At 45.4% G+C, this 24,330-nt stretch overlaps 2 protein-coding genes across 16 annotated transcripts in view; both read right to left on the bottom strand.

The window, feature by feature from the left end:
* Window positions 1-160: 160 nt before the first annotated feature.
* LOC120816561 (artemin b) lies at window positions 161-15,270 on the bottom strand. Of its 2 annotated transcripts, XM_078100139.1 has the most exons (5): window positions 15,135-15,270; window positions 13,991-14,308; window positions 3,149-3,219; window positions 2,169-2,382; window positions 161-1,917 (listed from the first exon to the last, which is right to left on the bottom strand). In XM_078100139.1, exons 2-5 carry the CDS (start codon window positions 14,103-14,105, stop codon window positions 1,409-1,411), a joined length of 909 nt encoding a protein of 302 aa, XP_077956265.1. In that variant the 5' UTR covers window positions 14,106-14,308; window positions 15,135-15,270; the 3' UTR covers window positions 161-1,408. The 2 variants fall into 2 exon arrangements, with proteins under 2 accessions (XP_077956265.1, XP_040028196.2); XM_040172262.2 differs by lacking the exon at window positions 13,991-14,308.
* Window positions 15,271-19,969: 4,699 nt separating this feature from the next.
* Window positions 19,970-24,330, bottom strand: part of st3gal3b (ST3 beta-galactoside alpha-2,3-sialyltransferase 3b) — a 34,981-nt gene continuing 30,620 nt past the window's right edge. For all 14 annotated transcript variants that reach the window (XM_078099080.1, XM_040170982.2, XM_078099085.1 and 11 more), the window contains one exon: window positions 19,970-22,823. In XM_078099080.1, the coding sequence (XP_077955206.1) occupies window positions 22,734-22,823 (90 nt within the window). In that variant the 3' untranslated portion in view covers window positions 19,970-22,733. The remainder of the gene's footprint in view (window positions 22,824-24,330) is intronic.

The following is a 24,330-nucleotide window of genomic DNA, read 5'->3' as shown; positions in this document are numbered from 1 at the left end:
TTCAACCTGGGAACACGTAAACATTTTATTGACTCATTTGAATGACTTATTATGTCGCAGTTGGCTCTGCGACACAATAAGTCCTCAGTAAATTTAGCTGAAAAAAAGCATTGTGAATGGCAGTCAGAAGCATTCAGTTAAGCAAACAGTGATAACAAGATGTATATTAAAAAACTTTATTCTCTTGGAGGATAATGTCATACAAAAATAAAGACAACTTTATATAATAATCATAATGTGACATAGAGGGAGTGTTTAACTGAATGGAAATCACCACTTTAAGATGAGAAATGTTGAGGTCTTGCAGTATGAATTTTGTTCTTGTCAGCAGAGATTGACTGTGTTTGGAGAACGTAATTTCATTAACCTGAGGTCAGACACAAGTAGGCGCTCTTTAACAACAGGTACGGGCACATGATTTCAATGTCAGTCAATGTGTATTATGAGGGTTTTTTCTTTCTTCTTTAAAGTGTCTTGGATTGCATCTGAGAGAGAATTGCAGATTTGTTAAAGTTCATATAATAAATTCATTTCAGAAAAGCGTATTGCATCCTAACCAATTCTGCCCAGAATCATTGCTTCGGCCCAGGTTTATGAGGTGTTGGGTGAATGTGGAAATGCACCTTTAAAAAAACACGTACATACTGCATGCAAGCAGAAGCAACATCAAATGAAAATCTCTGCAATAAATATATATTTATCTACAATATAGAGTCTATAAAACAGATCTCATATGAAGTTATAATAAATAAATAATTTATCAGAAATAAATATATGTTACTTTTGTACAGTAATACATGAAGATGCATGGCATCAATTTGGCTGAGTTCACCTAGAAACGATATAATGTACTGTCCCGGTTTTTATGTGTCAAAAATGATATTGCTAGGAGGTGATGCCACTGTGAGTAATAGTGAACATCTTAACAGTCTTTTTCTTGTCAAAATATAGAGGCAGTAATAGTCCATTTATTTGCGTCATCCTTTATCCTTCTTCCAGGCTCAGGCTGTCCATTTAGAGCAGAACAGTCACGTTAACCCGTCTGGATTGTCCTGCTTTCAGCTGAAAACAATTAACTCTTGGAAGACGTCACAATAAATCTGGGATGTGATTCCTGGACGACTGCCCCCTCACTCTCTGATTTTGACCTTTGACCTCAAATGTCCGGCTGCACCCATACGCCGTTCTCCTCAACAGGAGCTTCACCACGGGAGGCAAACACGCAGCCTCTGTCGCTTCCTTGCTCTGTGTGTGTGTGTGTGTGTGTGTGTGTGTGTGTGTGTGTGTGTGTGACAGCAGCGCCCTCCGGCTCTTGTACCCAGGCCTTCCTCACCCTGAGCCTCTCCACTCCTCTTCGCTCAGGACGGGTGAAACCGCCTCCCAGTCACCTTCTCCCTCGTTCTTGTCTTCAGCCCATACACATGCAGCTGGCCGCTGATAACAACTGGATAGTCCTCCACGTGGTCTGGGCGTCCATGAAGGAAACCGGCTCGTACCGCTCGGGCCGGCAGCAGGGGTGGCTGCTGACCTTGCGGGCGGTGCGTCGGGGCAGCGAGCCGTTCTTCAGCAGCGCCTTCAGTGCCAGGTCGTAGTTCGTTCTGGAGGATTGGCAGGAGCCAACGCAAAACTTGAAGAGGACAATCTCGTCCGAGTCGAACCCCAGGCCCAGGTCCCGGACCTTCATCTCTTTCTTCTCCACACGGCAGTCCCTGCTGCTTTTCTTTAGCTGTCTGCTCTTTCCTTTACCCGTTCTATCTATTCCGGTCTCTTCCTCTTCCTCCTTTTCTTTCTTCTTCCTCTTTTTCTTTTTCTTTGGTGGTCCTTTGGGTTGAGGATCGGAGGGGTCAGAAGAGCGGGGAGAGCGCCCCGCCCAGCGACTAGTGGGATGGTCATCCACCTCGTCTATGACAAAGGGGTCTAAAATGGAGAGAAAAGAGGAGACGTGGGAGGAGAGAAAATGTAAGTATTGCTATTATTTGCAATAACGTGCAAACTTTCCATCAAAATCTCCAATATCCCTTCTGCATTTAGACTCACAAAGACTCGTCACCCTTTAAATCTGATGACAATATATTTTAATAATTGAAATACGGAGCAGATTCATGCCGTGTTTGTTACTCTCTGGTAAAGTAGATGGGCTGTAAATTACACTTCGGGGTCATCAGTACCATATAGAGTGTGCCAAGTAGAGTAAGGTTCGCCGTTCTCCTCCTGCTCTTCGTCCTTCGCCACCTCTGGCAGCGTCACAGGAAGTCCTCTCTCCTCCTGGCCTGCAAGCAAGCCCACAGCCCGAGCCGAGTCTGATCCCACGCCAGCCAGACCAGCTTTCATGTGAGCTCCTTCCACCAGAGGCAGCAGAGCGAGCAGCCCCCAGAGCATCACCTGGAGGGGACAGAAGTCACATGTTAGCTGGTAAAAGGAGGGGATTTTTTTAACTGACTTTCTCGAGTCAATGAAGCAAAGGATTTCCTTCAGGGCACTGCTGTAATTGAGAAGTACTACGTGGATTTATTAATGCAATAAAGATATAGGATGTTAACTACAGAGCTATAGAGGTGCTGACTGGCAGAGCCAGACTAGCGTTGTACAACTAGAGTGTTGTGCATTGTAGTTCTGCAGTTCTTGCAGCTCTCTTTCTTTTCTTACAAAGAAAAGATGAATTGGTGTTTGGTCTTTTGTGTTCATGGTAACAATGTATTTAATAACCCAAGTAAACTGACAGAGATTTTTACAATAACACAGATGAAGAAATGAGATAACTGAAATGGGCAGAGGAAGCACACCGCTTTTCAAACAAGCTACAGCCGTACTTTGTCTTAAGCCTATTCAAGGAAATCTCACTACTTACTCTTCAGTAATGCTGAAGTCAAATTATTTCTGTGGATCAAGTTTCCTCCACTGGCTTAGAATTTAGCAATGAAAGCTTCAACGATGACATGGTTTTATGGAAAGCTTAGTGCAGAGCCTTGTGAGGATGGATTTCATTAACAATTTATACCTTCACATAACTCATCTTCTGGTTTATGGTGGTCTAAGTGAAAATGGATCAGGCCGGGTCGTGTGCAGAGATGGTGATTTCATTATGAGGCAGAATAAGAGGAGGGAGTGCGAGATGGAGATGAGATTCTCAGTACAGGAAGTGACATACCTTGGCCTTTGCTGACATTACAGAGATAATCTCCTGTCTATCCTTCCTCCGAACCCTCCATCTGGTCCCACCTGTAGAGAAAGAGCAAGAGGAATGTAGGAACACGAACAAGGGTTCCCTCTGTCAACTTGGCTCCTCCCACAACTCCCTTTAAAAAGGTTAACATAAACTAAAAGCACAACATGCGGGCAATATGATGTCCACACTTTCACAATGTTCCAGATACTGTAAAAAAAAAACTAAACAAAAACAACCCAGTGGGCGGGAGAGTGCGCCAACATGTCACATAAGTCACACTTCAATGCACGAGGCCGCCGTGTTTGTTGCTGCTTCGGTACAAGACCAGTGTTTGCTGGCAGCTTGCGTGGCTAGTGTCGGCTTGTCGGTTCATAGAACCGTGCAAACGGCGCTGGTCCGGCAACAAAAGGCAGCATCTGCGATATACGGTTGTCAAAGGCATTCTTCAGGGTTATTCCTGTGGCAGAGGTACAAGCAGGGGGAACCAGGCATAGCCAGAGCACTTCGCGGAGGTCCCAGACAAAAAACACACACACACACACACACACACACACACAGATGCAGGACAGGTGATAAGAAGTGTCACGGAGGCAGATGTTTATATATAGTACGTGCAGCTTTGAGGATTGCGCTCGCTGCGGAGAAACCTCACACCCCATGTCATGAGGTCATTAGAGGGAGGGAGATTTTGTCAGGGGTCACCATGCGGTCGACGAGGGGGGATGATGGGGGGCGGACGATACGGTCGACAGAGGAACCAACGCGGCTCGGACCGAAGTGTGGCGGGAGTGCGTGACTAAAGACTAAAGACCGAAATGAGTGACTGTCACGCTCAATGCGTGACACTTGAGAGCCCTGCGTACTAAATGACTTCACAAGCCATCTGAAGTACGTTGAGACACCTCAGCCCGGCGTAGTGGACTGCGTACTTCTCCTTGGGACCAAAGATCCAGTATATGGACCCCTCGTGACCCCTGTTTATTGTGTGACCCCTTGTGGCGATCCCGACACCAGGGTGTGGAAACACCGGATAAGAGCAACGCTCATCACGTTTTCTCAACAAATAATCTTCAAATGGCTTGTTTTGTTCAACTAATCCTTAAAAACCCCTTGATGCACTTCATATAAATGAATTGCCTGCATGCAACGAGCTTCGTGGGACCCCTCGCCTTTCTCAGAGAAGCCAAATTCTGCCCTGTCTTAAGAAACTTTTAAAATCCCACCTTCTTCTAGCCTCTTTTTTACCAACATCATCTTGTCTCGGCTGCTTCTCCCTGTTTCACTTTTCCTGCTCCTGTGAAGTACTTCCGCTTCGTAAAATGCTGCACAAAGAGGTTGACTGGCTTGCTCAACAACTCACAGCAAGCGCACTGATGTCTGTGCTCCTTACGTTTGCAATGAATCATTCTTTCAAATGACATTCTGTCCACAGATTATTCCATCTCTGAAACCACATCTGTCATCTCTGAGACGCTTTGTATAACCTTTGCGCTGAACTACAGCAACAGTGTGCGGTAACTCACTCAAGCATGTATTTGAAGATCTCGCCGATATGTAGAGTTTCATGTTTATATTACAATCACAAACATTCCTAGCGGTTCTGTCCGTATGTAATGGAAGACTGACAAAAGGTTACAGATCACGGGTTCCGATAAGACCTTTTACAACCCTGCTTGTTGCAGCTGAAGCGATCCAGTCGAGCTGGAACAAAGTCACAGACTTTGAGGAGAGGGAGGGGAGAAAAGGTGAGCATAAATCAGCTATGCAGACAGAGTGCACGCCATCCACTGCAATCCGAAACCGCACTGTGCCAACTCCTCAGCCCTCCGTCTCCCCTCGTCTCTGGGCTGATTTAAAACCAGCAGTGTGAGCCGCGACAGGAGAATAAAGATCCTGGCTGGGCCTAAGTAGAGGTGCCATTCTGACTCCCTAACACCCCAGCTGGGAGTGTTTAGCCACTTTTAGATCCGCGAGCCGGGAGTCTACGCGGGTCTGTCTGCTGCTTCATTTCACTCCCGCTCTCTGGAGCTGTTTATAGTCCGACGCCTCCAGCCTCTTCTGGGATGAGGAAGTCGAGGGCCGGAGAGAAGGAGCGGCACCCTGGTCCTGAAGAGCTCCAGACCGACGCAAGACTGCTGACGGCGTGTGTGCAGTTTCAGACCGTTGTGTATGCGCGTTTCTATCATGCTGTTTAGCAACCCCCGGCACGTGTTTCTCTCTGGCTGATTAAAGCCTTTGGTTTGTCCATCAGGCGGGACGTCTGCAGCGGGGAGAGTTCTCGTCTCCTACCATTTGGGTCGTTGGTCCTCAGCTCTCCAGTTGTTGTTCACAGTTAGTTAAGTGGGAAAGTCTTCCTGAAGCAAGTACAACTCATAAAGCCGGAGCCGGCTATTAGTCCCGGAGTTTATTAGGCTGCTCCGAACTGCTTGAGGAGTCTTTACAGTTTGCCCTGTATTGTATTTGTTTCAAGCCGGGTACCCGGAGTCCCTACAAATGTCTGAAGAAAAATAATGTGTCCCAGTTTTCAACATTGAACAGCAATTAGTCACGGCTTTCAACGCAATTTCAAATAATTATTTAGATATTCTTTTGTCAGGATTTATTAGGTGAGTTTGGCTCTGCTTTTAGTGCACGAATAAACACATTTGTGTGGACAAAAGTGCGGTAGAAAATGTGATATTCACCAATTCACTAAGAGTGCACTTAAGACTTTCCAAACACAGATCTAAACGTTTTATGAGTGACTGTGGCAGTGATTAATGATCCGCCTGAAAGGTCAGTTTAAGGTCTTATAGCTACATTTGTTACATATTTGATATCAGATCAATCAAACAGTTCTCCACAGTGATTGCGCTCTGGCGTTATTTGATGTATCTTACTTTAAAGAGGAAATCAGATCCTTACTAATGCTGCTATTTTTAAAAGAGATGCATGTTTGCTTGGAAATGAAGCAGGGTGTGTTTCTGATCAGTGATCTTGGTGCCTTCTGTGTGTGTTACATCGTCAGACTTGAGCTTTGCCCACAAATCTCCCATAAACCTCTCACTTTGTAAAACGAAATGAATAAATTCAGTGAGGAAGAAAGAAAGCTCTGAGCTCAGCGGCGTTTTTTTCCGTCTACTAATGACCTCCTATTAGAGACACACTCTGTTCTCCGCGAACGTGTGTGGGTGCGTGCGTGTGTGTGTGTGTGTGTGTGTGTGTGTGTGTGTGTGTGAAATAATCTGACCTGCAGCTTTAACCTGTCACTACCGCGGTGCCTGATTGCAGAAAAACAAGAGCACACTAAATCACCTCTGGCTCAATAAAAGACACCTGCAGTGTAAGAGGAGATGCAGGAGAGAAAAAGGCAGAACACCGGGAGAGCCGTCTGATCACTACCAGACACTGAGAAACCTGCGGAGGTCCCACAAAACGTGATGATATCTGCTGTGCTTACATGTGCCCCACAGCGCTGCATATATATGCATCGAGTGGGAAAACGTGTGGTGTAACTTTGCTTTAATCTTGCTCGCGCCGTTCCATTTGACATTGGTCCATTCAGGGTGTAGCCGCAACTCATCGAATGCCGACTTGTTGAAGGTTTTTGTCTTTGTCCGTGAGAAGAACACATGTTTCTTTGCACTGTAGTTAGTAGACTGTTTTAGGCATTAATATGATGTTAAGGAAACAGGTTGTCTTGATCCCGTCCTCTCCTTCTATTTATCTTGTCTGTAATGCTTCATTTAAAGCTTCGTACAAATCAAATGTATTTTTCTCTTGTTAAATGTTAAATTTTTTCAAAAACAGTCCTTCTCCAGCAGTTAAGGACAGCATACCTCAACTACGTGATTTCTTGTATCATTAAATACAAGAAAGGATAATTAAAAAGTTTAAAATGGGTCCATAGGACAGAAAAATGAGAAAAAAGATAATTGAACCATTGACTGGTCTAAAAGCAGAGATAAGGGGAACAAAGGGAAGCGAGGGAATGAGAGAGGCGAAGCAGAGCGCAGACTGAAGCCCGGTCAGTCTGTAATCCCATAATCCCTGGCAGGCAGGCAGGATGTAATTGCTCGTTAGTGCCAGTTTCCACTGTGAGGCCTGTCACTGCTTTAAAACCACAGAGCGCCGGCGAAATGAGAAACAGAGAGCAGGTCCCACGCTTCGGTTCAGATAGGTGGGGAGGCCCCCCTCACCCAAACATCCACATGTGTGCACACATCTGCTTTTTTCTGTCAGTTGCTCCTTTTTCTGCTTCCTTTTTCTCGTAATCCTTCCTCCAAAAAAACCACACACACGAGATGCACAACATCTTTGTCACATTCTCGCACTAGATCGACACAGGCGTTACACAGTGGGGGAGATGGCCAATCGTATGTGTGGACACTACACAGCCAGGAGGAGGATGGTGTAGAGAGGAATGAATCCGCATGACTTCACTCCCACCGGGAGGTTTTATTAACCGGCTGACGACATCAGCGCCTGAAGGCGTCTGAGATTCATTCAGCCAGCATGAGACAGAAAACATGCAGTGCAACTGGGAGAGGAATAATCTGTCAGGAGCAGGGTGTCTGACAGATTAGTATTATTATTAGAATAACATGGGCCGTGCAGAGGTGAGTTTGACTCCATCTATTAATGACGGTCTGGTCCAGACGGAAATATCTCAGCAACTGTTGGACGAATGCCTTGAAATCCACAGAAGATGAATCCTACACCGTCCGGCAAGATACTCTGATATTTTGTCTTTTCCGTCGTACACACACCCTCACAGAAATGCTAGCATGGCTGTTGGCATCCGAAATGTGAGGATTTAACAATTTAGAATATTGTGAAGGACTTTGTACTATCTCAATTTAATGATTGATCAAAATTATTATTTATATTTTAGTATTTAAGTATTTTAAAAGTCTGAGTCATTAGCACGAACACTTTCAATCAATATTTAAAACCTTTTTAAACCATGGATCAACTAAACACAGAAATGCAAGAGATGGAGAAAGGTCACCTAACTCCATGGTTCCCCTCGGCGCGTTTTTAAGCCTCTACGCACGTTGTTCTGGTTTCCTCTCACCGCGCTCATCCAGCTTTTTTCCCGGGCAGCAGCCGATTTCAACAATCATAGAAACTAGATGGTGAACACAATGGAGCATTTAGCAGCTAAGGAACCAGACATTTCCCCCGGGATGAAGACCAAAATAGAGCGAAAGGAGAGTATTGAACCTCATCAGGCAAACGACTCCAAATGACTAACATGTTCACCACATCAACTTTATCACACGATAAGACGCCGACGATGTGCTTACAGCTGGTTGCTCCCAGGTAGCCAAACAAAGAAAAATGAAAACATGCAGATCTAAGTTACATCCCAAATATTATTTTGCTGAACCAGCCAAAGATTACGGAAGACAACCGTGCAGGTTGAACCGGTCCAACCGAGACCTCGTTAAAAGTACCTATTAGCAGCAGACCTATTGATTGCAGTAGGATAAACTCGGCTGACCCTTCAACTTCCTCTCCACACTGGAGAGATGAGCTCTGTAAAAAAGTTTTGTGTGGTTGTTTAGTGGCATTAAGGGATTTAAGTGGGGAACATGCCCTCACGCATGCAAGTTCAAGTTGCCAGAAGGTGCTTTGGCGAATTACGGCAGGTCATCAAATCGCAGGATCAGCGGGTCACAACAAGCGCGGTAAAATATGAGCTTCCACACGGCATTAAAGTGTTGTCTGCGTCCAGCAAATTTACCCCGAGCTGCATCCCTGACGGTATCATTACTGCAAACCGAGGCAAAGAGAAACAAGGAGAGGGAGCTGCTGTCATCGTCTCAGCCACTGGCGGAAACAAGTTCTCAGCGTGGAGCTGCTGTAAACATCCCTCACAGGGCTGAGGATGTAACACAGCACAGAAAATTGGCCCATATATAACAGCACTAGCCATGTATTTGGCATCTAAACACAGTTGTATGTGTTGAAATGATGGTATCTTAATTTAGCTGCTTTAGAGCTCAAACTCTCCAGCAAGCTGGTTTCTGATTTCACCTCAAACATTTGTGAATACATTCCTGATTTTATACATGCGGTCCCTACGAACCACGACTTCTTTGGTTGATCTGCACCATTCATCCATCAGCATAATATTTGAAATCAAAAGTGAAACTGATCTACAGTCAGTCCTCCACCATGTATGACTTTAACCGGCCCAGAGTCCGTGGAACCTATTTATATATATATATATATATATATATATATATATATATATATATATATATATATATATATATATATATATATATATAAACTAATATAGAGTTTTGATGGTTATGATAAGCTGCTTATCACCATTATCTGTAAGTCAGTGTAGAGCAAAATTGTTAAACAAATAAATAGCTATATAATTTCAACCACTATAATCATTAAGTAAAACTGCAAAAAACAGTTGTACACATGGTAATGTCTTTATTTCTTCTTAAATGGTCCATTCCTGTCGTTCTGGAATTGGTTTTAAAGTTAATCAGTATCTTTCTATGAACAATGACTCAAAGCACTCATCTAAAGTGCAGGGGGTCACTTGTAGAGACAAACTCTCAGGGAGCTATGACCCAACTCTGTAGTTTCCCTCTTGGCTCCATGCCGAGGATTTGAGCATCTTTTACATCACTGTTTTCAGTACGAATGAACCTGCTGTTGTTTTTTCCACATCAGCTGCACCTTCCCCAAAGACCTCTACACGATTAAGCATACGGCGACAGTGGAAACTTTAGCTAATGCGCAGTAAGCGCTAATTAGCCACATAGAAACCCACAGTTCAATTGATTTAAGGGTCTCGTGACACAATCAGCTAGATTAGAAGGGACACCGCCATCCGTTTTCCCATGAGTGCTGAGATGAAGATAGTCTCCTGATGCGACGCATCTGTGTCCTCGCCTCCTGGCCCTTTCTCGCCGAGGCCGATTCCCCAGTGTCCCTGACCCTAATAACCCAAATTCCTGCCTGATTAAGTTGGTTTTAAAAGGGAGAGCGCTCGGGTGAGCCTCACCTTAAATGGGAACGCATTTTCTCCGCGTTCGAGCGGTGGTCAGATGGTAGGATTTCACTTTCCGGTGTTTGTGAAAGCGACGGCACTTAAAAGGCCGCAAAGACGACAGAGGGAAAGAATGGAGCGGGATGAAGATGGAGAGACAGAAACCACACGTCAAGCACAGAAAAACTCTCTGTCTCTCCCGGCCTTTCTTTTCATTACACTTTCTGCGGCTGAAAATACCCTCAACGAAATGGCTTTGTGCAGGCAAACAAATACACACAGTCATAGAAAACCCCGTGTAGGCCTACACAGTCACACGTTGAAATCCCCTCTCCCACCCTCACGACCTTTTCCTGCTCCCATCTTATGTTGTTATTTCTCCAAATTAAGCCCACACTGAGCCGGGAGTATAGCACTCAGAAACGTGGCCATCTGTGACACACACACACACACACACACACACACACACACACACACACACACACTGGTCATTATTAGTGTGTCTTGTGGGTGAACCAGCGCTCTCCAAAGTGTTTCCGTGTCGCCCGCTCGCGCCCCAGACCGGCTGGGTTTAATGACCTGGCCTGATAGTTCAAAGCAGCCCTCAGACGCTATGATTAATGAATCTGACCTGCTAATTTCAGAAGAATACAGCTTATTGTATTGAAAAACGCTCCCACAGACACAAACGCAGAGCTGGGCTAGTTAACATTCTTGTGCGTTTTGAGAAAAATTTTGCATCAAGGAGGGAGATTTTACGATAAGGACAGGAGTTCACTTTATGTTTCATCAGCGGCTCCGAAAGTCTTAACTGCTGCTTTGGTTCGAATAATTCAAGCTGTTTGAACTTGAAGAAGCCAAAATACTTTACAACAACAAAACAATCCAAGATCAGAGGGAATTATTTCCTTTTGTGTACTTGCACAAGATTGTCCTCCGCCGCAAAATGCGAGGACCTAGAGAACATAAGTAGCATCATGAGACATTTGTCTGAAGGGACACATCTAACAAATTGAAATTCCTTTTTGTCAGATCATGCCTCCTCCAATTTGACCTGAAGGAATCACTGTGGTTCGCTGCGGACTCTAAGCACTTCCAGATTGGAGTTGCCCTGTGGCCCTTCAGGTTGCATAATCAATCTCTCTCATTGCACGCTCTCCATTAGTGCTCGGACAAAACAACCAGAGTAACGTTGCACACCGACGCACAGCCGATGGTCGAGGCTCCTTTCGCAGCGCACGCGCCTTCCTTCTAAAGGCAGATCTACACACGGTGCCTTCCTTTTACTGGTGCACGATAAAAGAAATACACGGTCGCCCTGTTTGATGATGACCGTCCATCTCCCCGTTTCCAGTAAGGTCACTTCTGCTTCCTCTTTAAAGATGCTTCTTTTGTCTTCATCGGTTCTTTTTACTGAATAAAAGATTAACAACTTAATCCGACTTGTAATAATCTATAAAATGCTTTAACAATGAATGATCCTCAAATATACACATGACGTCATTTCAAATAAAATAATTGGTTTAAGGATGAATGTTTTTAAATGGCATAATCAGTATTTATTGTAGAACGACAAAGGGCCATTTGGTGTTGGCTTGTAAACAATGTTGCAAATATAGCTTGAGTAAAGCGTTAGTAAAGTTCAATGGGATCAATGTGACGGAGCTTAAAGGTTGGGTAGCCTGTGACTGAGAGGTTGCCGTTTGGAGGATAATCACTTTGAACGAAGTGGCGTAGTAAACTGTGATGTAAACGCACAAAAGCAAAAGTGATATTCATTCAAATTATGAAAAAAAGGGCAAAATGATGCCTTCTCAAATGAATAAATTCTTAGATTTTGTTAAATAAAAACAAGATCAGCCAAAAGATGCAAGAGTATTTGGTTCTACATATTGTTCTTTATTCTTTTTGCAAACTGAATTTGTTGTTAGTTTCTGAATTATCCCCCCACTTCTACCCCCCTTGGTTATAGGGTGAGGTATTGTGTGTATCTTGGCAAATTTGACGAGAAAGATGCAATCTTAGGGCTTTTATTATTAATATGGCTCAGAGTCTTTAGGGAAGCACATGAAAGTAATATTTGAAAGCTTAGTGTGTAATGAAGACCACAGGGCGAGGAGGACAAACAGCATGTTTCCAACCAAAAAGGATCTAAACACCTTCATGAGGACGATTATAAGCAGAACTTATTCTGTTTAACACCAGTCGGTCAACCAACTCTTCACGTGTCCGACCGGCAACACAAAACAGATCACAGGAGCAAGAAAGAGTTAAACCCACAACAAACAGCAAACAGCTCTCATAAAACCACACGGCAGTTCAAACAAACCAGACCACACATCAGGAAGCTGCTAGTGAGGAGAACGCGGCGGCTCGCCGCACCCGACCCTCGGCGGGGCCGCTGACCCTGTGACCTTTGACTGGAGGAAGCGAAAGCTGTGGCAGCGTGACGGGGGAGCGCGAGATGCCCGAAGCAGAGGCGACGCTCTCACGTTCGGCCTGAGAACCAACGGCCGATTTTCAATGACACGAGTAAAGGAAAAAAAAACGTCTTGTTTCACCACATGTTTTCACACGTTTTACAGCCATTGAGTGGGGGACTCCCCGTGGGGGACGCCCCGTGGGGACGCCCCGTGGGGACGCCCCGTGGGGACGCCCCGTGGGGACGCCCCGTGGGGACGCCCCGTGGGGACGCCCCATTGGGGACGTGCGGCATATCTCGGGAGACGCCAAAGCGCTCCCCCACAAACACACAGAACCCCTGAGTATGACATTGAGAGGATGAGAGTTTAAAGGCATGATTCAACTTTGAAGATCCGGGGCCCCGCCGCGCTCGCCTGCGTGCGTGAGGGACATTGTATGGAGATGACTCAGTGAGTCAGTCGGCCTTTGAGTCAGAGAGCAAGCAGGAAAGTTCAACGATGGATCGTGCACTTTCATCTACATCGTTTTGAGGGCAAATTGCACGTTTTGGGAGAGAAAAACTGGGTACAAAAACGGGTACCAAAGATAAAACCCCAGAGTTCAGAACGGGTCCACGTTCGCAAAGTTGAAGCAATCAAAAGTTTCATCTGCGACTGAGAGAAAGAGTGTTCGACTTCAAACACGTCAAAACACCTGAGGCTTAAAAGACCTGATCTGCCCCTGATGCCCTCAGAGGGGAGGAGGGAGATGGACGCAGCCTAATGTGTGTGTGTGTGTGTGTGTGTGTGTGTGTGTGTGTGTGTGTGTGTGTGTGTGTGTGTGTGTGTGTGTGTGTGTGTCCAGCCCTTTGATATTTAGATGTCACACTGGAAGACTGCCACCGTTTCCTCCTCATCCATAAGAGCGCGCGCACACACACACACACACACACACACACACACACACACACACACACACACACACACACACGCACGCACACGCACGGCAGTCACCTCCCGGCTTCTTGTAAACACGGGAGATCACAAGTTCACTTCATAAACTACTGACAACATTCACCTCCATCCTCCTCCCATCACTGCACTTCAGAAACGCTCCGAAATGAAGTCTAAAGCCCAGTCCGGGTCACATAATGACACCCAGAGTCAGAGGGGCAAAGAACAGCTGGCAGGTGGGTGCGGGGAGGTTTGGTGCTCAGCAACAAAAAAAAAAAAAGCCGCTGATATGAAAAGAAGTCACTGATCAAAGAGCCGTTTCAGTGTTCTCCCAGCAAACATAAAGACAAGAAGAACGCAGGTCCGCTTTGACAGCAACGCATAAAGATATCCAACAGCATTCTTCTAAACGCTATTGTTTTATATCCAAATAGACAGTTCAAAAGAATCTAAATGGCGCCTTACCAGCTGCGCCGTGCGCAATCCTCTCCAAGTGCGTGCCGGACGGGACAGGAGAGCCGCTCCTTCCACGCTGGGCGCAGCGCGCGTCTCTGGCTATCCACACGCCGCGACGTGCCATGTTTCACGCCCTATTGTCACGGCTCGCAAGTGTTCAGGGCAGGCTGTCTCCACTGAGGCTGAAGCAAACATGAAGAATCCATCTAAAGCGGTTCTGCTTCAGCGCAAGAGGCGCCTCCTCCTCGTTTTTTTTTTAAGCGGCCAAAAGTCCCCCCCCCCAAATGGCCCGTCTCCTGTCAGTGTTCCGTGGAGGGTCTCAGCAGCCTGGACAAATACAGAAGGTGGTGAATAGAGAGAACTGCATCTATAACGGGTCATGAAGTTCGATTGTAAAGCTCGAGTGGGGCGTTTATACCAAATGTCCCAAAAAGTGTTTGAATAAATCAAATGTTTCAACTCAGCTCATTTACACATTTCTTGTGTTTTTCGAGAAAATCCAAAAATATTTTCAACTCTACTGAAAATGAATTAATTTGTCTCAAACGTGTTTTTAATTTCAAAATATATTTATATTTAAAAAATATATGTGAAAGTCAAGAAAGAATACGAGACCAAATCTGTCTGTTAAGATGGACCTCTGGCACACGGACTCAATCCACTCGCATAAATCATGTTTGATCATTCAAACACGTCATACGTTCTACAACACGTGTCGTCGATGTACCTGTGCTGTCTTACTCACGTCTAACCATCGTTTAATGAAATGAAGCCAGTTGTTCAGGAATGACTTCCCTCTTCCTCCCCACAGTAACCTGTTCGGTCTTGCCCCCAAACAGCTCGTATATGAGTAAATGACACCGCGGGAAATGTACCACGGCGCGTTCTGCGTCACATTAAAGTGAAGACAAGGTCGATACAGTCACCACGCGTCAGAGGAGAGACTGCACGGGTGTCCTGATTCAGGACCAAAGTCTCGTTTCCTTCTGCTTTTACGCGCAAGCTGGAACGTTAAGTCCAAACTGGGAGAAACATCTGTCGGTAGGATACGTTTCCTAAAAACATACAAGTCCACGCGCGTCACGCGGCTACAATCCGCGTCTCCAAAACAAACTTCTCATTATATTTTCCCTTTTTCTCTAAACTCTCTTACTGGTCTCAGGTGTCCGGTTATCAGTGTGCCGCTCCGCTGTCCTCTCGGGAGTCCACTACACCGCGACCGAACCGTCCGCAGTGGCTCGCAGGGCGGCGAGGCTGTGCGTAAACACGGCGCGCCGCTCCGCCTGTCAGACACTTTGTGAAACCGGAGCGCGGCGGCCGCTGCGCAAAGTGCTGTGATTTTTCTTCCCCATCGACATAGCTCAAATGTCTTTTTGTTCCTGCCCTGGGAGGAGTGAGGGCAGAAGGGGGGAGGGAGGGAGGGAGGGAGGGAGGGGAGTGATTATCCTACAGGACGGTCGTGAATCTTTTCTGGAAAAGCGTTCCAGTGGCAGTGAAGTCTGTCCTTCAGTGTTTACATTCCCGGACTCGTAAATGTCCAGGGTTTCTCTATATGTGCAGGTGAGTGGACACACATGGATTATGGGACAATGGGTCCCCCAACTGAGTACAGACGGAAAGAGACACAAAACAACAAAAGAGGAAGCCGTGTGTCATTGTGGCCAATTTGTATCTTTTGTTGCATTTATCTCTTTGTCTCAACATTCACTTGTTCAGTCACAGTGTTATTTGTCCTGCTGTCCATCGTCTCATTGTCTTATTGTCCAATGCTATGCACCACCCGTCATGTCAAATTCCTTGTATGTCTAACATACTTCGGCAGTAAATGTTCCCGATTCCTGACTTCAAACATAGGCTCTGGTCCAGATGGCCACCGACACACACACACACACACACACACACACACACACACACACACACACACACACAGGTTTGCCCCCCTCCTGCTTCATGTGTCTTCCCCGTCCGTCTGGGCCTGACCTCTGTACCAGAAGGTGTCACCTGCTGTCGACCGTGAAGGATTGGCAAAGCGAGCACTTAGAGGTAAGCGAAGGTCTCTTCTGCAAAGCCTACAGACCTCCGGCACCGGCAACCGGGCACCTTTCCGAGCTCCCGGGCCACTTTACTCAGGCCTCCATTTTGCAGGTTTGTCTCGTTTTGTTCCTCCCACCCACCACTCCGGTGCACGAAAAGGCCCTCCGGCTGAGGCACTCCCTGCAGGGCAAACACTGAGGCCCGGCGAGCACAAAGGCTGGGTAAACAGCTCCTTAGCGTTCTCCTCTGGGTCCACTCTTCACGGCGAGGCAGAGACAAATGCAGGGAGGATCCCTGGTCTCTGTCTCGGCGCTATTAATAGAGACCAACAAGGCACCCAATGCACACAGCTGAGGCGCATGACATGCAGGAATGTAGCGTCAAATAATAAAGAGGAGCTCAATAACAACGCGAGGAACGAAAAATGTCATGTTAGTGACTGGTCGAGGTCCGAAATGAGTGAAAGAAAGATTTGTGAAACTTGTTCTCCCTTCTTATTACCCAGGACTATGATTTATACACGCTCCTTAAACACACATTATCACACACATCGAAGTGACTTGGCTGCCAAAACTGACTTCGGCACCTCACTGCAACCGGGGCCGCAAATTCAACAAGTGTGTCTACATCATCCATCTTTGTGAGCAATGGCGATGAACTTGTTTGGCATTGTGAGAGGGATTTGCAGCATGACAAGGTCTGTACAAGCACTGTTAAACCCCATGCAAGCACAACACACGTATACAGTACCTCTCCAGCACGCACACACACAGACACACACAAGCAGATTTGCCCTTAACATGGCGGCTGTTGTGGTGTATTCAATCTGCCTGTTAGAATACACATGTGCATTTATGAGGAAATTCTCCAACAGCAAGATGAAAGATGTTTCTATTTGTACAGTTTGTTTGTTTGTGGTTGGGGCCAGCACTCTCTCTTGTACACATCTGTTTCCAGGAAACGGGAGGGTGGTTCTGATTTCTGGTGGTGATGCTAATGAAAGAAAGGGGGAGACAGAAAGGAGTGACTTTTCCAGATGTGATGGACGGTTAAAAAGGTATTTTAAAATCCCTCCAAGGTTTCTCTGGTTTCTTCTGGAGGCACGAGTCAAAGTGCATCTCTTCTCCATCCAAAGGTGCTTTTCCTTTCTTGGGCCTGTTCCAGTTATTAAAGTTTGTTTTCACTTTTCTAGCGGGAACTCCCCTCATCCAGCACACTGTCCAAAACCCTCAGGCTGAATCTGTAAAACAAAGGCAAATTTGTGGGACACAGTCATACTTTAGCTGCAAAACAGTGACCTCCATAACAACGCGTTTCCATATTAGCTCAAACAAGTGAATGAACCGCATATAAATCTTCTGTAATTTACATTTCATCAGAGCATTTCAGAGCTGCGTTCCAGCAGGCGTTCATACAAACAAATCATAAAGCGAAGCGTCGGCACACAGCTTGATTAAAGGCGTTATTATGTGGGAGGCTGAGCAGAGAACACAACAGGGAGCTACAACTTTGTATCTCTCGGTCTTCAACCTTATCTTATCTCATATAGTACAGCTTAAGGGATGAGTTTGGTACTAAGCAACAAGACTAAGAGTCCCTGTGAGGCTAAACTGAGGAAAGCTGAGCTAAATTTATAATACTAAACTCAAAGTACAGATAAGGGAGATGAGGATGACATTCGGGGTCATAAACAGAATTGAACTAATTTAAAATTTGGCCTGATGATGGTAGTTGATAAACCGTGAATCATTCATTCATTGAGACTCGACATACAGTACGAGCCTTAATCAAACGTGTTGACTCGTGACACCTCAGTAAAAGTCAGAATCACTAGATGCAGCTTTTCAAATGGGACAATTTTCTGCCTAATCGAATATAAATCAATACTTGTATTACTTATACAAGTATGTTACTTTACACTTTTGACAATAACAATAATCTCCTGAAAAAGGTTATTATAGGAGCTGTTGAAGTTCTTAATCTATAACTCCGTTACTTATTAAGATCATGTGACTTAAGCACATTTACAGCCATTAAAGGGCCAAGATGGCCAAGGAGTGTATTTTCATCTGTTTTAGATCAGTTTAAAGATGTTATTTTGGGACATTTCAGGACTATAGATAATTTCTTAGTCAAATAAAATATTAGACAGATCAATCTATAAGGAATGTAAAATATTTTGGACACACTAATATAATCGTTCCCGACTTTAAAATTGTCAACGGGCTAAATGTTATTGCCGGTGTTTTTAAAGGCATTCTGCCAAAGCTGTAAATTAAATGTCTTTGTATGTCCTCCTACTCGTACTTGATCCTAAAGGCCACATAGCTGACTCAGACGTGTTCTGCAGCATACAGATGTTTTGCACCTGCTTCTTGCCTCTGAGCCGTGTGAGTGAGTTTCCATCTCAGGCAGGAAGGAGCATCGGAAAAACACCGAAAACAACGTATCCATATCTTTAAACGATTTACTGTGATCTGCCAAATGCTAGGAGTCATTATGAAACTACATCAGCCGATATTCATCAGCAAGGATCATCGTCGAAGGACCTCAGAGACTGACGGGACAAGATCAAAACCCTTTAGTGCTACAGGTGCATGACAACCCAGTAGGTGTGTCACAAGCAGACAAAAGGCACACGGACAGAATGGGGGACGCAGTGTAAAGAAGGGATCGTGTTTTCCCTCATCTCAGCTGACCCCACATTAAGTAAACAGGGAAAACAAATAGGTGCCTCAATGGGTGTTTTCCCTCCCTGGTCCAACTTCTTTTTTTTTTTTTTTTTTTTAACGAGGAGTTTAAATTTCAGGCCTCGGAGGTCGTGGCCCCTCCGTTCCAATCCTACCGAGAGGAGGCGGGGCGGGGAACCTGTCGCAGGGAATAAAAGGCCCGTGAGCTGAAGAGGTGCAGGCGTGCACATTCTGCTGTCTGCCGGGTGAACAGGAATGACCGCCTCCGACCGGCCGGCCGCTCCAGCTGCGCCGGGACATCCCAGGTGGCAAATATCCTTCTGCTGCGAGGGAGCGAGCCTTCGATCCCACCCTGAGGTCGTCAGGAAACCTGCGGCGTCAAAGTAGCCCGGGCGAGCGAGTTTGGGTGATCCGCGAGGCGTGACTTAAGGGAGGGGCCAAACATTTCTGGAACCCCGTTAACAGCACGATGGGACAGTCCAGTGGTGCTTTAAGGGCCTACAGAGTCTCCTGATCTTTTCCCGCCTCGGCAACACGGACTTACAGCAGCCACAGCTGGACGGCCGGCTCATTGTCCGCCTCAGGTTTGTGATTTTGTGGTGTGTGAGAGTGAGAGAAAGATTCACGGTTGCAGCTGGCTAGTGTGTGTGTGTGTGTGTGTGTGTGTCAGTCCTCAAAACAGGTCATAAATGGGTCCCTCGTGTCTACAGCAATGAAACAAGATCAGCCTCGGTTAAACAGGTGAAGAGAAAGAAATGTCGAAAGAAAATGAGGGCTGGAGTGGATGAGGTGAGCTTGGAAGTCGGAGGACAGTGTGGGACAATTATAAACACACAGGAGAAAAAAAAAGGGACATTTGGGAGGAAGTTCGGTGGATGGAGGATTGAAAAATGATTTCCTTTGGCTCTGCAGGTAGGAGATAGTGTTCAGAGAGGAAATCCTCTTCTTCACCTTCCTCCATTTCATCCCTAATTCATCTCTGTTGTGAGCTTGCAGCAGTTTGTAACGACTTCAAGTGACAGTGTCTTCGCGTGCGGCTTAAGGCCCTCCTCAACTAAACGGGACATTGAAGGCCACACTGGGCTCCGAAAAGCTATTCAGGTCACCCGCGATCGCATTTTGACAAGCGAATGATTGAGTCGGTTGATACAGCAAAAATATTTACTATAGATACTGAAAATTCACAGTGTACAGAAATATGTTCATACAAAAAAGGACAAATACAAAAGTGTCAAAAGATGGAAACAACATGCACGGGGAAATATCCATTACAAACTTATTTATTGAGTTACAGAAAGCCATTCATAACTGTATAGAAAACAGTAACACTTTTGGTCACAATAACTTTCTTTGATGATGGAATGTAAAGTAAAAAAAAAAAAAAAGCAGATAAATATGAACGACAAAAGCAAATACATTCTGCTTAAACATAAAGAGGTTATGAAGATCAAGCGATTTGGGTCCAATCCCTTTGAACTCCTCCAGCATGCTTACATATTCATAACCTAGAAAACGAAAATAAACAGAAAAATCAACTCCAACTGAGCGTGTGCTTAGCGTTAAAGACTACACTGGTGGTTTGGCATGTTTTATCTCACCCACTACACATTTTGTGCCAAATGAAGGACCATTTTCTACAACCTACCAGGGGGCTTTTGATTGATTTCCAGGCAGTCAATGCTTGAAAATGATTTTGCAACGCTATAAATCAACCCTTTATCCAATAGATAATGATGTATTATAGAGATGTGGCCCCGCAGCAGTCAGCAGGGACCAGTTTTGAAGTCTCCTTGCAATCAAGGATGCACCAAGGTTCCAGGATTAAAGAGGGGATCCAGTGATTTGGCATTTCACTTCCATAAAGGCAACGGGGGCTCACCAGAGTCTGATTAAAAAAAATAAATCAAAATTGTAGCTGTAGAGGAAGGGAGCCTAACTTATTGTCCCTCGAGTGACTGAAGCGGCAGAAACACAATAAATACAATAAACAACGGTTTTCATTGTCCCATTCATGACGAGTAAAGTGAACTTTCATTTGATGAGGCATACGGTGAAAAACACAAGAAAAATGAGGCAACCATGGCCAAAGAAAAACATGGAATAAAAGGAAACTTGCTTGATTATGTAGTTTATGGGCTAAAACACACAACCACCATCATGAGTCTTCTTAAGCTGTATATAATATATATAGAGCTCAGATATGAAATGCGCTGGTCCCACATGAGAGAAATGAGATGTGAGCTGTTCTGACCCGGAGCAGAGCCTACATTCGTCATCAGCTGCCGTTATTTCCTCACGTTAAACTCCTCGCTACGGTTTTCCGGTGATGTAAGGCACTGCGAGCGCCTCACGGCGGTGCAATGGTCTGCTGTCCCTTGGCCCTTTGTTGTCAACAGAAGTACCAAATGGGGCCTGGTTTATAAAGAAAAATACAAAACAAAAACGATGGGTCCCGATGAAGCCGTTCCTAAGAGGCCGAATGGGACGCAGCTCTGCACAATCGTGTTGGAGGAAAGTAATCTAGATCAGGAACATGTGGCCCAATGAAACTGATGCGACAGCAGCAGCCAGCTGATTGGGAGTATTGGAAGTGAACTTGTGTGGACAATCTACAGTAAATATGCATTTCAGAACTAGGACAAAAACTGCAAAACAAAAACTGCGATGGTAAAGCTGTATCAAAATGCACTGTCACTTCATAAAGATGATCATCGCATTCATTCGTTTACATACATTTTTCTTTGGGGGCGTTGAATAATACTGAAGTTTTCTACGTTGCGCTTTCTGCGAGTGTGGCAGAATCTTCCTCTGCAAAGTGCAAAGGCCCGGTGAGAACACCTCGTAGGTTCTCTCAATGTAAAGAAATGCATACAGCACACACGTGTAGTGCTGCAGTCTAATGAGGTTTAATACTGAATTCATCTGTGTCATTTGGTTTTGGGAACACTTCATCCGGCAGTAACTTTGAAGATGATGCCAAACATAAAGGACACACACACACACACACACAGCTGTGAAACCAAGAGAAAGAAAACACTTTTGCAACAAAAAGATTGATTGTGATCGGAAACGTTGGGACTCAGGATCTGGACACGTGACCGTTTGTCCGATGAAGCGATGAAGGCCGTGAAATGGATGCGCAGAGAGGAGGGAGAAAGAAATTGAGTTTTCAAACTCCAACTTATGACTAAAAGAAATAAATAGTCCACCTAAAATGACCGAAATAATAAATATACGTTCTCCTCAAGCGTTTTTTCTGCATCGAGCCTCTTGGAAAGCTTCATGTTTTCATCGAGCTGTTGGGGACACTTCCGGTCTGTGCGAAGCCAAAAGAACCTGCTTTACGCCTCTATAATTACAACTTCCTGACAGACAAAGGCGTCACAGAGAAAACTGAAAAAAAGAAAAGAAAAAAAAAAAAAAATCTATATATCACAAACTTTTTACCAGTGTGTCACCAGCTGCAGCGGCTGGTGACACACTGCTGGCTGCTGTAAAAAGCACAGTAAAAACATTGGATATTTACACTGACGAAAGTGAATACATTCAGGCAGCAAAAGGAGGAGGACAGCCTCTCCCGTGTACGAGGTACGTTTGGCACGGCTAATATGGATACCCTTTTCTCTCTGTTAGCCGGTGAGTCGTTGAGTCAACGAATCACTTCTCTCCGCTACGCCGTGGCGAGATACTCCCGGGGTTGACGTGGTAAACGTTGAAGAGGGGGGCGGGAAGAAGGTGCGTGTGGCTGCCCCTCGATATGACGGGAACCCGGGCAGATCCAGTCCACCCTCTCTGCTCCCTGCTTCAACATCGGCAGGAGTGTTCGGGTCAGAAGGCACAAGTGTGCATCACTCCACAGAAACCCTCCTATGACTGTATTTAACTTTTTTTATTTATTTTTTTTAAATAATCTCCTTTGATATGAAAAACCCAGACAGCGTGCAGGCCACCCGGAGTCGACCCGTTTCCACAGTTTCCTGTTCAGTGGTCCTTTGGGAAAGAGGGAGACTGCGTGCGTGGCTGTAAACTCAGATGCCGTTGGTCAGGTCCGTGATGATGTTGGCCTTCACCAGCTTGCGGAGGAACTCCTTCTCCTTGGAAATGTTGTGTGTCCATGACTGTGGGAGAAAATATATAAGAACAGTGATTATTGCATTCAGGAGAACTTGTTCCAAAGGCAAAAGGCAGGTTTAGGGCTCCTAGTGTCTGTGCGTGTGGGGGTCGTCGTGGCGCAGGGGTTAGAGAAGGTGTGCTGGGAAGCACAAGGTCGGTGGTTCGATTCCAGGCTGCCACTTGTTCCATGTCGAAGTGTCCCTGAGCAAGACACCTAACCCCTAATTGCTCCCCGGGCAAAAATGTGAAAAAAGCCATGGGTTTAAAGTGTAATGTAAGTCGCTTTGGATAAAAGCGTCTGCTAAATGACATGTAATGTAATGTAATGTAATGTAATGTGTTCATGAGTGCACATATATGAGTAAATTCACTGTGGATCAGCTTTCCGCCCTGCTGTGCTATGAGGGGTCGGACCTGTGAGGCGAAATGTAACAAGAGCCGGTGGTTCCTGTGCTGTGCTTTGGGATGCAGAGACAGAGGAACAGCCAGAGAGCAAATGAAGGAGGCAAAGGGTGGATGAAGAAACATACAGATGGGAATATGGAGAAGAAAAAAAAAAGGTGGATATATGGAGAAGGTTGTCCGTGCAGCTGGAATGGTCCGGCTTTATCAAGAGCCAAAACTCCAGGACCTCCCACCATAATGTGTGACAATTCCCAGTTGGACCAGAAGGATCAAACAACAGGCTACAATGGAAGTAAATGTAAGAAACAGGGCTGTAATATTCTTAGTGCAACTGACACGCATTTTTGCAGTCAAAACACGTTAAGTTATATTATTCTTTCTGTCTTCTTTATTATTGAAAATCCTTGTGTTTGATGGACAGCTGAGCCGGCTCGGGCTCAGAGACAAATCTTAAAAGTGAGCGCTGCCTTATGGCTTACAAGGCAAAGGACAAATGTGTTTAGGAAAAAGGACAAGTCCCATTCAGCATCCTAACCGTGCGTTACAGACATTCGCAGGTAAAGATGATAAGACGTTACATCCGGCTCGCTAATGAGCTCACTGGCCTGCAAACGGACATCAGAAATGACGTTTGGTTGTTAGCAAGTTGAGGCAACACCTCCACAACCAACACGTCTCCTTTGTTGTAGGAGGAGAAGGAGACTTCAGATGGAGCGCTTATTGGGTCTTAGTTTGTTTAGTCTTAATGCCCGTTCGTTACCGTCACCGACCACATTGACATATTCTCTCCACTTCAGTTAGTGGAGTCGTGTCTCTGGCCTCTTAGTTTTTCTGACATCTGAGGGAAATATTTGTCTCTTTAGCTGGTAAATGCTCCACTATGTTCACCAGCTGGCCGTTCAATGTTCCCTTCTTTCTGCTTATTGGAGCGGAGCAGTGACCTCCGTCACGTACAAGTAACATTCTGATCCATTGTTGATATAAAAAAAAAAAAAAAGTATTGATCGTGGCAGTTTTAACCTAATAAATGTGACACTACGTTTGATCACCTACAAGATAACAGAATCTAGGAAAATGGAACACAACATCCACCTCAGTAGCACCGCA

This window comes from Gasterosteus aculeatus, chromosome 3, assembly GCF_964276395.1.
Source record: "Gasterosteus aculeatus chromosome 3, fGasAcu3.hap1.1, whole genome shotgun sequence".
Classification (NCBI taxonomy): Eukaryota; Metazoa; Chordata; class Actinopteri; order Perciformes; family Gasterosteidae; genus Gasterosteus; species Gasterosteus aculeatus.
Note: the sequence above shows the minus strand (reverse complement) of the source record. Positions and strands in the feature narration are given on the sequence as shown.